Here is a 21118-nt window from a genome sequence, read left to right on the forward strand (position 1 = left end):
GGGGAGTGCAGAGTGGAGACCCAAAGCCCATCTGTAGGCAATTGGACATCCCCTTACAGAAGGGTCTCGGGGAGGAGACGAGCCAGTCAGGGTGCGTGCAGGGTAGCAGCAATGAAACATACATCTTTCCTCTAGTTCCTAAATGCTTCCTCTCCACCCTCCACCTCACCCCCCACACTATCATGATCCTAATTCTACCTTACAAATCTGGGTAGACCAGAGGATGGATGTACACTGGTACAGATAGGAACTGGAAACACAGGGAATCCAGGAAAGATGATCCCTTCAGGACGAGGGGTGAGAGTAGCGATACCAGGAGGGTGGGGTGGAAAGGGGGAACCGATTACAAGGATCTACACATAACCTCCTCCCTGGGGGATGGACAACAGAAAAGTGGGTGGGGTGAAGGGAGACGTCGGACAGTGTAAGATATGACAAAATAATAATTTATAAATTATCAAAGGTTCGTGAGAGAGGAGAAGCCGGGAGGGGAGAAATGAGGAGCTGATGGCAGGGGCTCAGGTGGAGAGTGGATGGTTTGAGAATGATGAATGCAATGAATGTACAAATGTGCTTGACACAATTGATGTATGGATTGTGATAAAAGTTGTATGAGCCCCCAATAAAATGATTTAAAAAATCACATTTGGCCTTCAAGTTGGTTTTATATTCACCCTTGACTATGGGTGTAGTTCATTGAGAAAAAGCACACCATTATAAACACAGTCTTGTCACAGTTCTATCAAAAACGAAATCCAAGACAGTGGAAGAATGAAGTGCTTCTGATTTTTACTCACAGCCGAGTCTTCTTCCTGCTTTATGTGAATCACCTCATTCAATGCTTAAACAACGAGTGAACTACTATGATAATATCTCTTTCTAAGTGAGGAAAATGAAGCTTAACAAAGCAACTTGCCCAGGTCTCGCAGTTACCCAGTGTGGAAGCCTGGATTTAGACACAAGCAGCCCGACTCCAGAGCCCGCACACTGGGTCCTTCCTGGGACGCGCTCTACTTCTGTGTTACGAGCGGCTGGCACACAGGCAATGTTCAGTAGCACGGGGCTGAGCTGAGCTGTTCCCGGAGGAGACGCGCACAGGCCCTGGGAGGCAGCCGCAGGGCAGGACGTGTCGGCTCTGTGGCTCAGGCAGGGCAGTCTCTCCCCCAGGAGTCCCACCTGCCCTGCTCTCGAGCTGTCGACCCCAGGACAACAGGCCAGGAGAGGCAGGGCTGTTGGAAAGCCCGCTCAGAGCGCGAGAGAGGAATCTCCAAAGGAAAGCGGAGGAAGCGAAGGCATTCAGATCTGGGGCAGGAAGGGAGACCAGGTGTCTGGGAAATCCCTTTCTAGAAAAAACATAAGGCCGACTCATACACTGAGACCACAAATGGAAGTTCCTGGTGCTAATCATAATTGTCGTTAGGATGATCATATCCTGCATTCCATTAACCCCCCAAACAGCTCTACCAGGTTGTGATGTAAGTTCCGACTCCTGGCACCCACATGGAGCACCGCTGGGTCCGGCGCCATCCTCACCACCTTTGCTGGGCTGAGCCCACGGGCAGCCTCCGTGTCAATCCACGTCGCCTCTGCTGCTGACCTTCCACTTTACCAACCATGACGTTGTCCTCCTGCAGGGACTGGTCCCTCCCGACGACGGGTGGCAATACTAGTAGGACACTCCCTTTTACAGGTAAAAAAACTGGAGGTAGGTGCTGCGGGTTAAGCAACTTGCGGGAAGCAAGAGCAAGTTTTAAGTTGACGTTGCCTGCCTACCAGAGTTGTGTTTTCCCCCCTGGACTGTAGTGCCCCTGGCCACCACACAGTCCTGCCGCCTCAGGATGCAGCGGAGGAAGAAAGAAAAAAAAAAAGGAAAGGAGACTCCGTGCCGCTTTCCCAAGGTCACAGGCTGGTCAGTAGCTACATTAAAGAAGTTAATGATCTGCAAAGAGTCATTCTCTGTACCATGAAGTTTCTATTTTAAAGTAAGCAGAGCCTCTGGCTAGGCTTCTGAGCGGAGTCAAAAGCCCTGGGTTGAAGCAGGGGGTTAGGGACCAGCTAACGTCTTTCAACTCCTTGAGCAAACAGTAGTGAAGGCTTGGTGGGCATCGGGCCCTGGGCATGGCCTTGGGAGGGGACGCTTAGGGAGACCCTGCCCTGCACTCAGAGGCTTTGCTGTCCCAGGCCGTGGAGTTGGTTGTGACCCACGGCGGCCTGTGCACAGCAGAACACCGGCCAGCCCTGCGCCCCCCCACTCACGTTTTCCAGGCCTGAGCCCGCCCACGGATGCAGCTACTGTGTCCATCCATCTTGCCAAGTCTTCCTCTTTTTCGCTGCCCCTCCACTCTACCAACATACTGTCCTTCTGAAGGGACTGGCCCGGAGGTAGTTCCAGGTACAGGGGGAGGCCCCTAAACAAACACCCTCCAGCATTCCGGAGGCTAAGAGAGCGCCCAGGAGAAGCCCCACAGGGGACCGAAAGGCCAGCGGAGTGAGTGCAGCTGGGAAAGGGCCCAGGAAACACCACGAAAAGACAATTCATTGTCTCAGTCTTCAAAATGACTCGCGCAGAGAGCAGCGGCACCCACAGTCGATTGAACAGGGTACAGAACTCTAAACAGCAAGGCATAACGCGAGGGCTATGGTGGCATAGCGGTATGTGTTGGGCTGTGATCCACAGTTCGAAACCACCAGTTGCTCCGAAGCAGAAAGATGAGGCTTTCTTCTGACAGGGGCAGTTCTACCTTGTCCTATAGGGTCACTAATAGTGAGCTGAGTTGGCAGACAAACTAACAGTTTTCACCCCTCCCCTGCCCTTCACCCCCTCAAGATGTCTAGAACCTGTGAGTATTATGTTACCTTAATGGCTAGGTAAGGGTCTTTGTATATGTGGTTAAGGTTAAGGGTCTTGGGATGGCGGGAAATAGCCTCGACTATCCAGGTGTGTCCAATCTAATCTTATGAGTTCTCAATAGTGGTTGACGAGGCAGAGAAGCGAATCAGAGAGATGCAATGTGAGGAGAACTTGGTCCATCATTGCTAGCTTGGACTATGGTGGAAGGAGGCCATAAGCCAAGGAGCCCAGGTGGCTTCAAGAAGCTGAGAAAGGGACAGAGATGAGTCTTCCCTAGTCTCCTGAGAGGTACAGAACCCTGCTAATAGCTCATTTTAGTCCAGTGGGATGGGATTTCTGACCGACAGAACTGTAAGAGAATCAATGTGTGTTGTTTTCAGCCACTAAGACTGCAGTAATTTGGCATGGTAGCAGTAGAAAATGAATACAGGACCTACATGGAAATCTATTGGGCGATGAGACTAAATGGCTGTTTGAAAGGCCTTTCCCACTATTTTATCCTGTGCCCACGGGCGAGTCAAATCTCAAGCTCTTTGACTGGACTGACTGATTCACTCACTCACTCACTCAGTGATTCCTTTATTCAGCCAACAAACATTTTTAGTTTCAGCGAGGTCTTGAAGGATAAGTAAGAGCTTGCTATAGGTAAAAGGACATCTTTAGTTTTCAGAAGGTGGCATAGCATAGTGTCTTTGGTCATCTAACCTGGGACAAGTTACTGTCAATACTCAGCCTCATTTGTAAAATGGAGAAAATAACATTGGCAGTATGGAATTGTGACGTGGAGCCAATGAGGTCACAGGGGTGAAGGTACACTTTGTTTAAGTGTAAGTGTTAGGTTGCTGTGATTGATCAATTCCAATCAAAAACAAGGCATCTCTAAAATCAAATGCCTATGACTGATAAAACGTTTCCCCAAATCTATAGATGCATATGCACATACATAGAGTATTGCCAAAGTGGGATGTGCGCTCACCAGGTTGGTAGTGCAAGGCCGACCTGCCTCCACCGCTTCACCAGTCCATATGCCTACTGGTTCCCTCAGTAAAGGCACTTCCTTGGCGAGGTCCCACAATTGCGAGGTCTAAAGGCTCAGCCAGAACATCCCAGACCACTTGAGACCACACCCTCCTTGGCCTTCATGCCACTGTACTGCCCCAGCCCTTGTCTGTCTCCACCTTCCTTAGCGAGCCTTCCTCCGCCTCCCACTTCCCCGTCATATGTATCCTCCTAAGGTAAGGTGACCAGATTTAAAGCGGGACACATTGACTGGGGGTGGGGGGTGGGGAGGGTGTTCTTGATTAAAAATTTGGTCTATATGGACCACGTAGACCGTTCCCTAGCTTGTCGTACATTCTTTCCAAAAATCAGGACTTTTTTAAAACGCCAAAAATCAGGACTGTCCCACCAAAAGCAGGACGTCTGGTCTCCTTACCCTAAGGCCAGGCTTTTGGTCCTCAAATCTTCTCCTTCCCTCAGAAGTCATCCAATCAGGTGATGTTAAGCAAACGCTTTTTGGCAAATGAGTTCCTAATAGGTATTCTAGCCTAACTTGTCTTGAGCTTTAACTCTATGTGTACGACTGCTTACTGGATATTTCCACCAAGAGAGGTTATGTCAGAACAAAATGCTCGGAATGTTGACGAAAACGGGATACCAGGAGAAAACTCTAATTTGGGGTACCTAAGGAAAAAGACACTATATATTGATCTAAAAGAAGTGAGCCTAAGCAGATAGAACCCATACGGTGGCCCAACAGAGGTCCATCTGGCTGGAGCCCAGGGCACAATGGCAGGCTACTAACCAGGAAGGAACAATGCCCCTGAGACTGGAGTTCTCCTCACAGCTCTGAGGTTAACCATTAGGTTGCCCTAGGGGAGCCATTTCCTCTCGTCAAGTCTCAGTCTCCTTGTTTCTAAATTAGGAGAGCTCAGTGGATTTCTAAGGGTTTAAGACACTGACAGTCACAGAACTCATAGTTATGGAAATGGAGCACACACAGACAATTCACACACACACACACACACGCAGTACCAATAAACACATGGACAAAAACTCAACCTATGCAGCAAATGAAAACAAAATGCAATTTCTACCTATTGAATCAGTAAGATTTTAAGAGAGTGGTCATGATAGAAATTGGAGCAACCCTTTCAAAACTCTAAAATTAAAAACTGGATCTGGACAGATGTGAATTCAACAGTCACGGTATGAAGGTCTCGTGAAACCGGAGCTGGGTCCAAAAGCAGCGGACTGGGCTGGAGGAGGACGCGCCCCGCCGGAGGACGGGGGTCAAGCAGGGAAGGGAGAGTACGCAGGGGACACGGGACACACACGGCGGGAATGCACCTTCTTGTCCTTGTTCATTCACCAGTTGAGTATTTCCTGAGCCCCCGCTGGGCATCCCACTAACGCTGGAAGTATATTTTGTGAATAAAATAGATGCGGTCCCTGCTGACAGGAAGTACAGTGCAGTACATAAAAAAATAGAGAAGGAAGCAATCAAATAAGAAATTACAAACTGAGATAAGGGCTGTGAAGAAAAGACACGTTTCAAACATCGATTCGGAATGGGCAACTAGACCAGTGCCCTGTATGGTCAACTTCAGAGAGAATACTCCTTGGACTCAGGTTCATAGCTCTGGGGAGGTGAACTATGGGCAGGATGAGATCCCCGGAGCTCTGACTGAGAAGACTAGAGGTTGTGGGAGAAGCTGGGGTGGGAAGGATTTAATGAAGGTGTGGGAGGGGAGGAAGTGGGGGTTGTGAGCAACAATTTTTATTATGTTTTAATTGGCATATACTTCACATATCATACAATTTAATTATTCAATTGTATTAAGAAGAGTTGTACAATCAGAATGTTTTCTACTTGTGTTGCTGTTAGCTCTGCATCCCCCCAAACCTCTCCGTATTCCTGTGGATAATTACCAATCCAGCTACCATGGGCTCTCTAGATCTACCTATCCTGGATTTCAGATACGGAAAATCATTCAAAACACGAAGCGGAAGTAAACAAGCAAAAAACCTAGCAACAATGACTGGACAGTGAAGAAAAACCTCAAACGAGAAGAAAGCAGAAAATATTCAAACCTGAGACTTTCAAATGGTCTAAAAGGGAGATTAAATGAGAAGGTATTGCATCTTAACCTACAATGCTCTTTGTCTGACACCAAGGCTGCTCACATCCCTGGACCACGGTCAGAGGGGATTCACCAGAGGCTTCATACATGTGGGGACCCTGCACATGATTTTGGGCTTCCACTGTGTTCACAGGCGTGCGCACATCAGGTGTTCTTAAGTTCTGATAACCATTCCCTTCTTCAGATTTGAATTTTATTATTTACAATCCTTGGCTCACACAGGTTGGTGGGCTTCTTGGTGTATCTGAGTCCACATGGCTCACTTGGATGGCTGCTTGTTCTAATACAAGCCTTGAAGATCCCAGATGCTCTTCTTCCTGATAGTGGGGCACCATCTGGGCTGCTCACCACTTTGCTGCAGCACCGCATCTTCAGTGTTCTCTCCATGAGGGTAAGTATCAAGCAGGCCCACGTCGTGAGAACTGACCACTCAGACTGGCATGAAGTCGGAGCCCCAATTCCATTCATATATCTATGGCTTATGTATGTCTCTGGTTCATTTCAGAGACATGGTTTTCACTCCATGACCGAGAAGTTTATCAATCACCCTCCTGGGGCATAAGGTCATTCTATTGACCATGTCACTAATTTAGCCAGGCGTAGAGAATTTGAAACACTGCGGAGAAAAAGACGTTATGCGAGGCTAGGGCGGCTTCAGACCGCAAGGCATGAACTGTTGACTTGCACAGATTAAACACCACAGGGACTAGACCATCAGGACACGAACAACGGGGCTGGTGATAGGGCCAAACTTCCAATAACACTCATTCACAAAAGCCGAGCCATGCCAACCAAACACAGATCACGAGAAAGCAAGAACATTAAACTGGTGACTATGCGGTAGACCTGGGCCACCATGAGTGGCAATTACTTTTTAAAGAAATTGGGCCAGGAAAGGAAGGAGTCTAAAAGAGTGACAGGGCATGGGGGTATGTGCGGATGCTTGCAGCAGAATGAGCCCATGGGGAACCACACTGTGAGAAGCACCCAGGCTGTCCCCCTTCTCACCTCCGGTCCAGCCTTGCTCTGGAAATTGGGCCCATTCTCCCTGGTGAGGCCTCGGCGGTGCTCTTTCTTCCCCAGGTCCCTCAGTGTCCCTGCCGTCACCAGGTCTCACAGTGACCGGAACCGGAACTCGTCCTCCTGGCTCACTTCCTCACCTCCTGCAGCTTTTGCCCCAGTGCCACTCTCTTAATGAGGCCCGCTCCGGCCCTCCCCCATAGCGCCACTCACCATCCCTCTCAACCTGCTTAACGAGCTTTCTCCCACCGCTCTTATTATCTTAGAAAATACTACACCATTTTCTTATTATGTTTCTTCTTTACTGCCTGTCTCCCTCACTACAATGACGGTCTCCCTCACACGGGTAGGGCTTTTTATCTGTTTTGATTACAGGCAGCTGGCACAGAGCCTGGCACGTGGCAGGTATTCAATAAATATGGGTTCAATGAATGTCTGAATGACTCCTATCTGTTCCCTCATTCTCCAGTGGTACCCTTTTCCTATACATTCTCTTGGCCACTGAAAACCGACCACATTACTCTCTAGTTTAAACACATGAAGTGGTTCCAATGGCAGTCCCACCCCCATCCCCAAATGGGAAGTGCTCATAGGTTGCTGAAGAAGAAAATAAACTCCAGATCCTACTGGCCAGTTTTTAAGTGCCTTTATCATCAGGCCCCCCTCTACCCACCTTTCACCCCAGCCATGCATCCCAGCCCGGCTGTGCCCAGGCTTTGGTTCAAGCCTTTGGTCCTTTCCGTCTTTGCCCACAGTGAGCAGGATCCCATTTGGACCTGGCGAAATTCCATTTCCCTGATAAAAACCCTTCCCAATGCACACAAGCAGAACCAGCCGCCCTCTCCCTTGTAGTCCTACTACAGTCTTCTGCACACAGCTACAAAGCGAGCTCCTTCCAAACACAACCCAGGCCCGTGGGAGGTGCTCAGTGCGTGGTGAATGAATGAAATGAATGAATCGAGGATGACAGAAACATGGGTGGGGGCGATGATCTAGGGTTCTTGCTACTCCTAATCTCCATTTTGCTCATCAAGTCTTAACATGTTCAGATCCTCACTGCCATCTTTCTCCTGTACTGTTACTACCTCTCGTCCTATTGAATGCTAGCACTCAAACGTAGTTTGATTTGCTCTCATCTTAAAATCAGCAGTTCCTTCAATCTCCCCCCCTTCTCCCATTTCTTGATAATACAAAACTTCTTACAGGAGCCGTTTTCAGGTTCATTCCCATACTCCCCTTACTCCTTAAGCTTCTGACCCTAACCTGGCCTTTAGAACTGTCCTTACCAAGCTCCTCAATGACATTCCTTTGCAAAAGTCAATATGCAATTTTTAGACTTACCTCACTTGGCCTTTTGGCAGCCCTAGACACAGCTGACTCATCTCTAGCCACCATCCTTCCTCTTCCATGATAACATTCTCTCTCGCTCCCTTTTCGTGCTGTCTTCAGAGGCTTATTAACTATGGATGGGCTTCGAGATGCTGAACTTGGCTCTTTGCTTTTCTTATAAATTCTCTCAGGGCAAGCTTATTTCCAACCTTCTATTTCTAGCTATATGCTGAGGGTGACTGATTCTGTACTTACCGTCTCGGCGAGGAGCCTTGGTGGCATGGGGATTCTACACTGAGCGCCTAACTGCAAGTCTGGCAGTCGGACCCCACCAGGTTCTCTGCTAGGGAGACTGACAGCCTTGGAAATCACAGGGCAGTTCCACCCTGTCCTATAGGGTCACCGAGGCAGCACTGGCTCAGGGCAACGATTGGGTGGTAAGAGAACAGCGTGGGGCTCCTTAGGAGGTGAGTCTAGGGCTCCAGATCAGGTGGTCCCTGACGCCAAACAGAAACAAAAGAAAGAGCAAATTCTGTTTGGAGGGAAGCACATCACTTCAGCTGCACAACATGTTTTTTGATTACAATCAAATACTGAGCTCACAATAAAATAAAACATCAGCCAGCATATGGGAAGGCAAGCCTGACAAAGGTCAGCAGAAACGATGAACAACAGCTTTCGACCCCCAAAGACAACAATTTTAGAATTGTCGTGTAAGAAAATAGAACAACTACGCACTAAGTGTTTAAATAAAGAGCATAGAATGTGCAAAGACCATTTAAAAGAAAGAGTGAAGAGGGAAAAAGGGAAACTTCTAAAACTGAAAAATTCATTTTAAAAAATAAAAAAACTCAATGAATGAACCCAACAGCAAATTAAACTTTGACTTTAATGAATGTATCAGACTGATTCACTTAAGAGAGATTTCATGGCGTGTAAAAGAGCTAGCAGTAGAAATTACCCAGAATGCTACACGGCAGGAAATAAAAAGTGTGACAGACAAAGTAAGGGATGTGGAAGACAGAGGTCCAGCGAGCTTCTAACTGCAGGAGGGGGATGGAGAGAGTGAAAAGAAGGGATTTTGAAGATAACGGCTGTCAATTTTCTACAAATGAGCATGAATCTGCAGGATTCTCCTAGGATGCATAATATATCTAGGATAAATAAAAAGACATCATGCAGTAGGAGCCAGCCTATGAGCTAGCCTCTAATGACCCCTACCGCCTGGTGCTTACAGCCTGTGTCGTGGCTTCCCATATTGTCCCAGGCTGATCTGTACCACTGAAAAACACTACAGAAGTGATGGATGGCTGTCGCTCCTGAGATGACATTATGCATGACACGATGGCTCCCATCTTGGTGGTTCTCCTGTGTGGGAGGGCGGGGAAGGCCAGTTGCCATACATGACACACGGTCCTGAGGAGAAGCCTCCGTGACAGGGAGGTAAGGTCTCCTTCTAGTGACCTGCGAGTGAGCCGTTTTAGAAGCAGCTTCTCAAGTCTTGATCACACGACAGCCCTAAATGTTGTAAGCAGAACCACTAAGATAAACTGCTCTTGTATTTCAGACCGTAAGAAAAATTGTGTAGGCTAATAAATATTGCCTTAAGCTGCTAAATTGGGGGGCAGTGTGTTATGCAGCAACAGATAATGAATACATGTGTCCAGCTCAAACAGTTTTGAATGGCTTACAAAAGGCCTTTCATCTGGTCCTACCTGTCTCTCCAGCCTTATTACTTGTCACATACTGTCTCCAGCACATGACTTTCAGACGCACCAAACTACTTTTAGTTTTCAAATGTACCACAGTCGTTTCCACCTCCAGTCCTCTGAACACGCTCACATGATGGGCCCTCTGCCTTACATTCTCCAATAGCCTCGTCTCTACTCACTTGACCGGCTTCCCTCCCATTCACCAGAAAACCCACCGTGTTGCAGGATCACGTCTTGTAAAACTGTCTCTGTCTTTGTCTCTCTGTCTCTGTCTCTCTCTCCAGTAGCTTGCAGGCTCCCTAAGAGACCAGAATACTATCTGCATCCTTCATTACTGTGCTCAAACAGCTCCTAGCACAAACAAGGCACTCAGTAAATATTTGTCCCTTGCAACCTACAGGCTAGGGACGGGCAGGAAGGCTAAAAGGTCGAAGAATGTAAACAGTCTCAGGCAATAATCCAAGCGAAATCTTTAGCATAGCAACTGATGTAACTATAAAGGAATCGTAAAATCCCTGTTTTCCTTATAACCTTGGGTTTAGTCAGGGCTTAAGGTAGGATCAAGACTCAAAAGTTGCATGGTTTCCAGTTCCTTCTAAGCCAGGCCTCCTCGCCGTGGTTTCATTCTAATCTGGAATTGAAACCTCCCAACATCAGACACACCCATTCTGGAAAGCATGTTCACAACTGGACTGCAGGCCAAATAGAGGGGATTTTTACAAAGGGATGATCTCTGTATGCGTTTGTACAGATCTGCATTTGTGTATCATTCCAGCCTATTATGTTGATCTTTTTGACCTGCTCATGTATGGCATTTGTGGGGTGTACCGACATAGGAACTTGTACATACACACATGTATATCTGTGTGTTAACACATTAATCACGAGTACCCTCTACTGGTTGAAATAACATATCTGCTGACATGAATGGTCTTACTGCCCTCTAGTGGCCACAACCTATAAAGATAAAATCCAGCAGCAGATGGGAGACTCTCCTCAGGTACAGGGATAAGGTTTTATGTTCTTTAAGCATCTAATTTTCTCAGATTCTGGCTTATATTACAGGGGTGCAACTCTCAAGACTCTTGGGGGGCCCTCCGGGAATTTCACACGGCTCTTCCCAGCTGTTAGTGCCACTCTGACGCTGCTCCCTCTCCTGCTTCTCAGGAACAAGAGGTCAAGGGGAGGCTGCGAAGGCCGAGGCTGCACAGGGGAGGGCGCAGGCAGCAGCTGTGAAAGATTGCCCTGGGCTCTCTGGGGAGTTGGGAGCAGCTTGCGCAACACATGTTGGTCCTCCCTTGCATATTACTCACAGTTGTGTACTGTACTAAGAAGGCAATTCAACGGAGTCTCTGATTTATCGTTTAAGTGTCTCCACCGTTATAATAGCAAAGGCTACAGTGGCAAATGTTGTTATCGTGGTTTTGAAAACCCACATTTTCCGAGCTTTTTCTACTGGAGACAAAAAGGCATGTCTGGTGCAGGACTGAACTGGCATGCCCCCTCCTCTCAGAAGCCTTCACTCCACTCCCCAGATTTCAATGCTTGCTGTCCACTGCCCCCGCATAGGCCCTGTACAGGTGAGCAAGGTATCCAGGGTCTGGTTGACAGGGTCTTGCTCCAAACTGGCAATCTTTGAGGGCCCTCATTGGTCTCCATGCCTGTATCTTCTCTCAAGCCCTCCGTTCCTTGAGGCCAGGAAATATGGCCCCTCCACTTTTGCACACTCAGCATCCAATACAAGGCCTGGGAAAGAGGAAGGTGCTGCTCAGAACGCTCCCCACGGATCAGGGCCGGTGAGCAGCCCGGGAGGTTTGCACAGACATTGAGCTAGCTCAGAGACGCTCTTGTGGCCATTTGTAAGAGTGAATTCTGTATTTGAAGCTAATACTATCAAAATTTGGGATTTGTCTGTTGAACATGTTTGCTTCGTTTTACCTAGTCATTTTCACTGTACCATTCAAAAGTATTGGCCTGCCACCAATGGAGAATTTTTAAACATGAGTCTTTCACCACAGATACTATTAGACACAATGACATGGTAGGGAGCTTAATGTTTGCACCACCGTGGGGGGTGGGGGGACTGGAAGGAGGCAAGAGACAAAAGAGACACACTTCCCATACAATTCAGAAGGAACATACCTATCCTTGTCGACTTTAACACTTCCCTAGAGGGTATCTTCTTCTTTAGTTCTTGTAAGGCTTCAACTAGATTCTCTTTGGTCTGATCAGGCAGCTCCAACATCGTTTTCCATCTCTTGATGTCTTCTACAACCACAACTCTCTGGGAAAAAGAAAAGGCATTTGGAAAATGGAAATTTTCATTACACAGACATCTATCTGCCTTCACCTGAGCTAATGGGGCTCCTATTGACATCTGAATTATTGATTACAACCTGAACCAAAGCACAGTATGTGGGATGGCCCCAAATGATGGGTAAGTGCTTAAACGCAGGCCCTGCTTACGGCAAATCAGGAAGAGAGGCGCATCTATTAGGAAAACTGCAAGTTTTAATCTCGCCAGTCAGATACCACTGGGCACTTAGCAGTGAGAGGCCCTACAGATGAGAAGAAAAGCAAAAGGATGCTGAGGTGACTCAGCCCCCTAGTTGAGTTCACTTCACTTCAGTCTCTTGATTCACAGGCAAGGAATGAGAGCAGAGGCCATAAAGCGCTACTTATTTCAACAGGAAAAAGCACGCTGCAACAGTGCGCTTCCTAGAGGATGACACTCAACCGCATGTTTGTCTGAAGCATTCCAAAAGACTCCACACCCAAAAGGCAGAGTAATCCACCATTTGTAATGAAGAAATAACAAAAGTTAACGTTTTGCTGTTTCACCCCAAATTTTAAAAAAATAAAAACTCTCCTTACAGCCTTCACCAAAGTCAAAGCCCTCCTCCCCTTTCTAGAAGAAGCTGAGCTGTACCTTTCCTTTAGGGATAAAACTACCGACAATTTAGGAAGCTGGGGATAAGGAAATTCTTTGTACTCCTGCACCTTTCTAACTCATATTAAGATACTTGTTCCTCCGTGACGGCTTACACAGACGTAAAGTTCCCACGCAAGTTTCTACACCGTGCCTGCCTTCTTTCTCCAGTGTGCCGTTGCCTGCCCCCGCCTTCTGTCTCTGCTCTTGAGTAAACGCTGGCCATGCGGTCTCATGCAGATGATAGTTTTACAGGAGCACAGTACTCACACGTACTGCTTAGTTATTTATTTTGATCAATTTGGTAGTTAGCTAAAAGATGACATGATGGAATCGTTCTGATGTAAGGTTTGCAGAGTATCTCCAGGTGAAAGTCTCCGTTTCTACAAGTCCAGTAAGTCTGGAATATTTTAAAATTTAACTTCTGGTTCACATTTTGCTCCCATTCTGTTCCTCATCAGAAAGACCATCATTGGTAGCCGGGCACCATCTAGTTTTGCTAGGCTCGGGGTAGATGTCATGGTTCAAGTAGACTCTTGGTTTTTGAACATGTGGTCTAACTTTTCTATAGTTCTGAAATCATTTCAACAAAGAATATAAAAAATAGACTGGGGACCAAAAAAAAAGGTATTCTAATAATTACTTAAAAATCTTGTCTTAGCAACTGAAAAGTGGGTGAAGGGAGACATCGGGCAGTGAAAGATATGAAAAAATAATAATAATTTATAAATTATCAAAGGTTCGTGAGGGAGGGGGAAAATAAGGAGCTGATAACAAGGGCTCAAATAGAAAGAAAATGTTTTGAGAATGAGGACAACAAATGTGCTTGACACAATGGATGGATGAATGGATTGTGATAAGAGTTGTATGAGCCCCCAATAAAATGATTAAAAAAAAAAAAAAAGAGCAAGACCAAGCAGAGACCCCCCCCAAAAAAAATCTTGTCTCAGACAGCTATTGCCCTGGGATAAAGTTGGCTATGGATGGGAAGAAACCATCAGAGTGCATGCTAGAAGAGGCTCTGAAACTTGCTCTTGAAGGCAGAGTAGCTTAAGCTCATGGAAGAAATGATGAAATAACGAGCTAAACAGAAAATGTCAAGGGGCAGCTCAAGAAGACAAAGCAGAGTATTATAATGAAATGTACAAAGACCTGTGATGAGGAAACCAAAAGGGTGGAACATGCTCATCATGTCTCAAGCTGAAAGAACTGGAGACAAAAACCCAAGCCTGGAGTTGCAATGCTGGAGGATTCTATGGGCAATATATTGAATGATGGAAGAAGCATAAAAAGAAGATCGAAGGAATATACAGCACCACTGTTCCAAAACTAATTGTTCGATGTCCAATCATCTAAAGAGGTAGCATATGATCAAGGGCAAATGATAGTGAAGGAAGAAGCCCAAGCTGCACTACAGGTAGTAACAAAAAACAAGGTTCCAAGAATGGACAGAGACCAATTTAAATAAATTGTTTAACATGTTTCAATAAGCTGATGAAGCACCGGAAGTGCTCATTGGCCTATGTTAAGAAATATGAAGGCAGTTACCGGCCAACTAACTAGAAGAGATCCATATTTATGCCCATTCCAAAGAAAGGCAACCCACAAAAATACTGAAACTACTGAACAAAATTAATACCACATACAGTAAAATTTTGCTGAAGAGAATTCAGAAACGGTTGCAGCAATACACTGACAGGGAGTCAGCAGAAATTCAAGCTGGATTCAGAAGAGGGCATGGCATGAAAGATATTGCTGACATCTGATGGATCTTGGCTGAAAGCAGAGCCTACCAGAAAGATGTTTACTTGTATTTTATTGACTGTGCAAAGGCACTTGATTGGATGGATCTTAACAAAGTACAGATAACACGGAGAAGAATGAAAACTCCAGAACACTTCATGTGCTCATGGTGAACCTGTACAGAGACCAAGAGGCATGAAATAGAACATGGGAATCCTGTGTGGTTTGACATCAGGAAAAGTGTGCATCCAGTGTCCTGTCATCACACTTTTCACTGAGACGCTGGACCGGTGATGGAGAATGTGCCTCAGGACTGGAGGGAGGGCTCATTAGCAACCCGCAGAAACACAAGCGACACAGGCTTGCTGGCTGAAAGGGAGGTGGGCTTGAAGCACTTGCTGATGACGAGCACGATGGTAGCTTCATTAAGGGCTGCAACTCAATGTAAAGAAATATGGAATTGGGCAAATCTGCTGCATGGGACCTTTTTAAAGTGTTGAAGAGCAAGGATGTCACTTTGAGGATTAAGGTGCACTGGACCCACGCCATGGCACTTTCAATCACCTCATGTGCACGTGACAACTGGGCCATGTATACGGATGATCAAAGAAGAACGATCAAAGAAGAACGCATTTGAGCTGGTGAAGAATACTGAAAGTATCATGGACTGCCGGGAGAACCGAAAACTCTGTCTTGAAAGAAGTACAGCCAGAATGCTCCTCAGAATCGAGGAAGGCGAGACTGTCTCCCATACTTTGGTGATATTATCAAGAGAAACCAGGCCCTGGAAAAGCATGCCAAGCTTGGTGAAAACAGAGGGAGAGTCGAAAAAAGAAGACCGACATAACAATTGTGAGCACGGCACACAGAGTCTCCTTGAACCAGAACCAATACGGCAGCACCTAACCACCACCACGTGAGCAACACACTGAAAGATGCAAGAAGCAATCATAGGAGATGAAAGGAATACACACAAGAGTAACAAAAGAAATGGTCAACCTTCAACCATTTCAAGAGGCAGCATACGATCAGTAACAGACGGTGTTGGAGGAAGAAGTCCATGTTTCACTAAAAGCATGTAAAAACAAGGCTCCCTTGGGCCCCCACTCAAGTATTCCCTCAATGTAAGAACACTTTGTTCTATTAAACTGGCATCCCATGATGCACACCTTCCCGACAGGACTGCTGAACACAAATGGGTGCATAAGCAAATGTGGTGAAGAAAGCTGATGGTGCCCGGGTATCAAAAGATGCAGTGTCTGGGGTCTTAAAGGCTTGAAGGTAAACAAGCGGCCATCTAGCTCAGAAGCAATAAAGCCCACATGGAAGAAGCACACCAGCCTCTGTGACCACGAGATGTTGATGGGACCAGGTATCAGGAATCAAAGAACAAAAATTCACATCATTGCAAATGAGGGGGAGGGCAGATTGGGGACCCAAAGCCCATCTGCAGGTAATGGGACATCCCCTTACAGAAGGGTTGCTGGGATGAGACGAGCCAGTCAGATACAGTGTAGCAACAATGAAACATACAACTTTCCTCTAATTCTTAAATGCTTCCTCCCCCCTACCCACCCACCCCACTATCATGATCCCAATTCTACCTTACAAATCCGGCTAGACCAGAGGATGTACACTGGTATAAATAGGAACTGGAAACACAGGGAATCCAGGGCAGATGATCCCGTCAGGGTCAGTGGGGAAAGTGACGATACCAGAGGGTGGAGGGAAGGTGGGGTAGAAAGGGGAAACCGATTATAAGATCTACATACAGCCTCCTCCCTGGGGGACAGACAACAGAAAAGTGGGTGAAGAGAGGGAGACATTGGACAGTTTAAGACATGACAAAATAATAATAATTTATAAATTATCAAGGGTTCATGAAGGAGGGGGGAGCAGGGAGGGAGGGGAAAAATGAGGAGCTGATACCAAGGGCTTAAGTGGAGAGCAAATGTTTTGAGAATGATGAGGGCAACGACTGTACAAATGTGCTTGACATAATGGATGGATGGATGGCTTGTGATAAGAGTTGTATGAGCCCCCAATAAAATGATTTAAAAAACAAACAACAAGGCTCCAGGAATTGATGAAATACCAACTGAAATGCTTCAAAAATGACAGAGCTGGAAGCACTCATTTGACTATGCCAGGAAATTTGGAATTTATCTATGTGCCCATTCCTAAGAAAGATGACCCAACAGAGAGCAGAAATTATCAAATAAAATGATTAATATCCCATGCAAGTAAAATTCTGCTGAAGATAATTTAAAAATTGTTGCGGCAGTACATTAACGGGGAGGTGCCAGAAGCTCAAGACGAATCGTTGCGTGATCCCCGGCACCACATGCTTTCAACAGCCTATGGTTGCTTTGTTTGCATTTATTATAATTATTGATATAACTAGACTTTCTCTTCTCCTCTCTTCAGCAGCCTTTTTTTTAAACTTATTTCTTCTTTGATGGTTTGGACATTATACTTTCTACTACTCTCATTTTAGTATTTACATGTTAAGCTGTATGCGCAATGAAATCTCTACTTGTATCCTTCTCCTAAGATTCTACTTCAGAAATCTCTATTGCAAAGATACATGGTTTCTTTGCCCTTCTGAACTTTTCTATTTCTGTTTGACACATTCTGAGTGATTTCCTCCGTTCTAGGCTACTAACTCACAATTTTTGTAGTTATGGATTGTAGCTGCTCAGTGTGTTTCTGCTTGAATAAATACATATTTTCATTGAACAAGGTCTATACTCTGGCCTTGCCTCCCCCCAAACCACCTGTTCTCTCTTCAGTCTATCTCGTTCCTCTCTTAAGTTGCTATGCCTTTACCTCTGTGAACATTTTTAACATATTAAATGTAAAGTCTTTTTCAGGTTGTCCCCATGTTTTAGGATAGCATTTTCTATTACTTAGCTCTGCTCATTCTGCCTCCTGGTCATGTGACTGCGTGTAGCGTCTGTCGTGTTTGACCACGAGTTAGTTCATCTTTAAAGAGACTGTCTTCAGGGAGATCTGCGTACCTGGGGCAGTGACATGACTGACGAGGAACATTTCACATTTGCCTTGGCTTGCCAAACTTTGGATTTCTCAAGTTCTGCACCAGTTTTTGCTAGTTATTCTGTTTTGCAGATAGTTCGAATTTGAACTATGTATGCATCATGCAGAAGTTTGTGTTCATAATTTATTAGTTGACTCTGTGTCTATCCCAAACTCCAAAATTACAACCTTTATGCTGCTTCCTCAGACTAGGAGACAGAATTTTCTCATTTCTTTTCCACAGACGAGGTGGCCCTGTGTTCAGTGCAGCCTGATGTAGAGGTCAGTTCCAGTGCTTCGTGTCAGCTGGCCCAAGGCTTTGTCACCTTGTGCTATGCTGGCCTGAAAGCCCAGGCCCGTGTTCAATAGTCACAGGGGCTGCTCGGGTCAGCTCCCACTTACAGGGATGGCCTTGGGTTTCCTCTCTCTTTCTGGCACCTGGGAATTTCATTCTTTGCCTGTCAAGCTCAGCTCTGTATTTGCACTCTACACAGTTGGAATGAGCTTGAGCGATGCACATCAGATCACTGAACATAAGTAAGGACGACAGAGGTCGGAACTCTGTCCCATGGCATAAAGGTCTTTTCTATGGTGTGGCTGCTGCTGTCTTTGTAGCCTCATCTTTTGCCCCAGATATGCCAAGCGAGTTGCTTCCTCAATAACCCAGTGTCTCACACCCTCAGTCTGGGATGCTCTTCCTTGGCCTCATCCACATGACATGCACCTACTTATATTTTTAGATTCTCCCTTTCTTCTCTCCCCTCACCATCACTTTTGACCACACTTGCTTTCCGGTCCCTTTGTAAAGCGTACAGATTTGTTACTTTATCTATGCTTTCTGCACAGATGAATCCTCAAGGCTTGCTCTCCCACCAGATTATAAGCAATTTGAGGATTGGGATGATTTTTTATTTATGTACCCCAGTGCACAGTGGGTATAACTGAACAATGCTATTTCTACCCTGGAGAACTAAGTATAGCACAGTTTTCAGATCTGAAAATGTAGGGCCCAAATAGGAAAAGTAACCCTGTTATATATTTTTTTAAAAAAACAAAGGAGCTCACTGCCATCAAGTCAATGATGACTCGGCATGATCCAATAGGATCAGGTAGAACTGCTCCTGTAGGTTTCCTAGACAGTTAACTCTTTATGGGAATAGAAAGCCTTGTCTTTTTCCTGCTCTCTTTATGGGAATAGAATGCCTTGTCTTTTTCCTGCAGAGCAGCTGGTGGTGTCGAACCATTGACCTCATGATTAGCAGGCCAACAGGTTACCAATTAAGCAACCAAGGCTCCTAACTCCTCTCAGTTATAGAGCTGAAGAATTCAATATACCTCAAAGACATGTTTCCTTATTTCTATCCAGAGGGCCCCTAAACTTCAAGTTGTTATCTGAGTTATGTAGAGAAATAAGAGGAGTGGATAGAAGTGTCCATGGTGAAGCTATAAGTAGTGGAATAGTTATCTCAGGAAAGAAGATGTGCTCCCCCAGGTACCATCTGGTTTTGCTGAAATATCAGGTCTGACAAAACCAACTAGGGAAAATCAAATGACATATTGCATTGGGCAAATGTGCTGCAGAAGAGCTCTTTCAAGCGTTCAAAAGCAAAGATGTCACTTGGAAGACAAAGGTATGCCTAGCCCAAGCCATACCCCAGATGCATGTGAAGGCTAACAATGAATAAACAAGTCTGAAGGAGAATGAATGTCTATGAACTAGCTGTGAGTGAAGAATATTGAATATACACCAGGGACTGCTACAGGAACAAGCAACTCTGTTTTGGAAGAAATACTGTCGGAATGCTCCTTTGAAGTGAAGACGGAGAGACTTCATCTCATGTACTTTGAGTGTGTTACCAGGAGGGACCAGGCACTGGAGAAGGGCATCCTGCTTGGTAAAGTGGGGGATCAGCAAACCAGGAGAACCCCCTCGGTGACATGGATTGACAGGACTGCTAGATGGCGGAGGGCTGGGCAGTGGTTTGCTCCAGTGCTCACAGCGTCTCTAATGGGAATTGACCAACCCAGTGGGTCTCCACCTTCCTCATGCCTTGACCCTTTCATACAGGCCCTCATGTGTGGTGACCCCCAACCATAACATGATTTTTGTTGCTACTTCATAACTGTCATTTTGCTCCTGTTATGAATCAGGAGACCCCCCAAAAGGGTCGCAACTCACAGGTTGAGAACCACTGGACTAGACAGTATATAACAACATAACACAAACGGCAAAACAAGAATCTTTTAATAAAAATACACTTCCTACTGTAACCAGCAGAAGAAATTACTGCCCCTGAGGGAATAAAAAGAAATTAAGTAAATTAACCTTTACCATTAAAATGTGTACTACATAAATTCTATTATCACTTTCATTGAGAGTGATAAGGCTATAGAAAAATTACTTGTAATAATACACTGATAAAAGGACAATGGTCCTAATATTCTAAGATTTTTACCTTAACATTGCTTCTGATTGGCATTCAGAAGGCTCCGCTATAAGAGACAGAATGGTGTTCAAATCTAGTCTACTTCAAGTCCCTTCTCAGCCACTTGTATCTACATAATCTTGGGCCTTAGAGTCTCCATCTGGAAAATGGTAGAAATATTCACTTCATGTAAATGGTAAAAATATTCATTTCACAGAGCTGTTATTAAGATTCAAAGAGTTACTATAGGTAAAGCCAGTAGCACAGCCCTTAGCCTATAGAAATGGGCCAACAGTAGTAGCATACTATCATCATCCTCAGTGCTCGTTTTACTACAGAAAAAACAAATCAGAACCGCTGCCCTGGAGTGATTCTAACTCGTGGTGACCCTGATACGGTAAGCTTTCTGGGGCGAGGCATCTTTACAGGAGCAGATTACATCACCTTTCTCCCACGGAGCGGCCAGTGAGAAATAACAAGCCTCCCACTCTAAGGAAGAAAGAGTAAAATACCATCAAAGAAACAGATTCAAAATATATTCACGGCGACAGAATCCATGGGAAGAAAGAGTAACAAATGATTCCTAGATTTCTAGCTCCAGTTACTTGGCATGTATGGATGCAAATGTACATGCAGAGAAAAAAAGGAATGGGATTGGAACAAGAGGTGACCCATTTAAGGGGATTGTTAGTCTCTATGCCTGTTATTTATTGGGATTCCGGAATCTTCACCCCACAGAAGCTATTTTCACATATAATGATTCTTAGATGGGGTACAAGTGGAGCTACTGAGAGGAGCAGAGGCAGGTCGAGTGAGCGAGGTATTACATTAGTATTGGGAGTCTGTCATTGGTTTGTTGCTGTTGTTTTGTTTTCTTTTGTTGCTTGGTTTTGCTCTGTCTTGTTTTTGTGCATGTTATTATTATCTCC

At 45.6% G+C, this 21118-nt stretch overlaps 1 protein-coding gene across 4 annotated transcripts in view; it reads right to left on the reverse strand.

The window, feature by feature from the left end:
* The window catches only part of TCEANC2 (transcription elongation factor A N-terminal and central domain containing 2), a 54297-nt gene that overhangs the window by 29971 nt on the left and 3208 nt on the right, over positions 1-21118 (reverse strand). For all 4 annotated transcript variants that reach the window (XM_045291984.1, XM_004699400.2, XM_045291982.1 and 1 more), the window contains one exon: positions 12198-12339. In XM_045291984.1, coding sequence (XP_045147919.1) covers positions 12198-12339 — 142 coding nt within the window. The remainder of the gene's footprint in view (positions 1-12197; positions 12340-21118) is intronic.

This window comes from Echinops telfairi, unplaced genomic scaffold (assembly GCF_000313985.2).
Source record: "Echinops telfairi isolate 266 unplaced genomic scaffold, ASM31398v2 ScPeMD7_443;HRSCAF=831, whole genome shotgun sequence".
Lineage (NCBI taxonomy): Eukaryota > Metazoa > Chordata > Mammalia > Afrosoricida > Tenrecidae > Echinops > Echinops telfairi.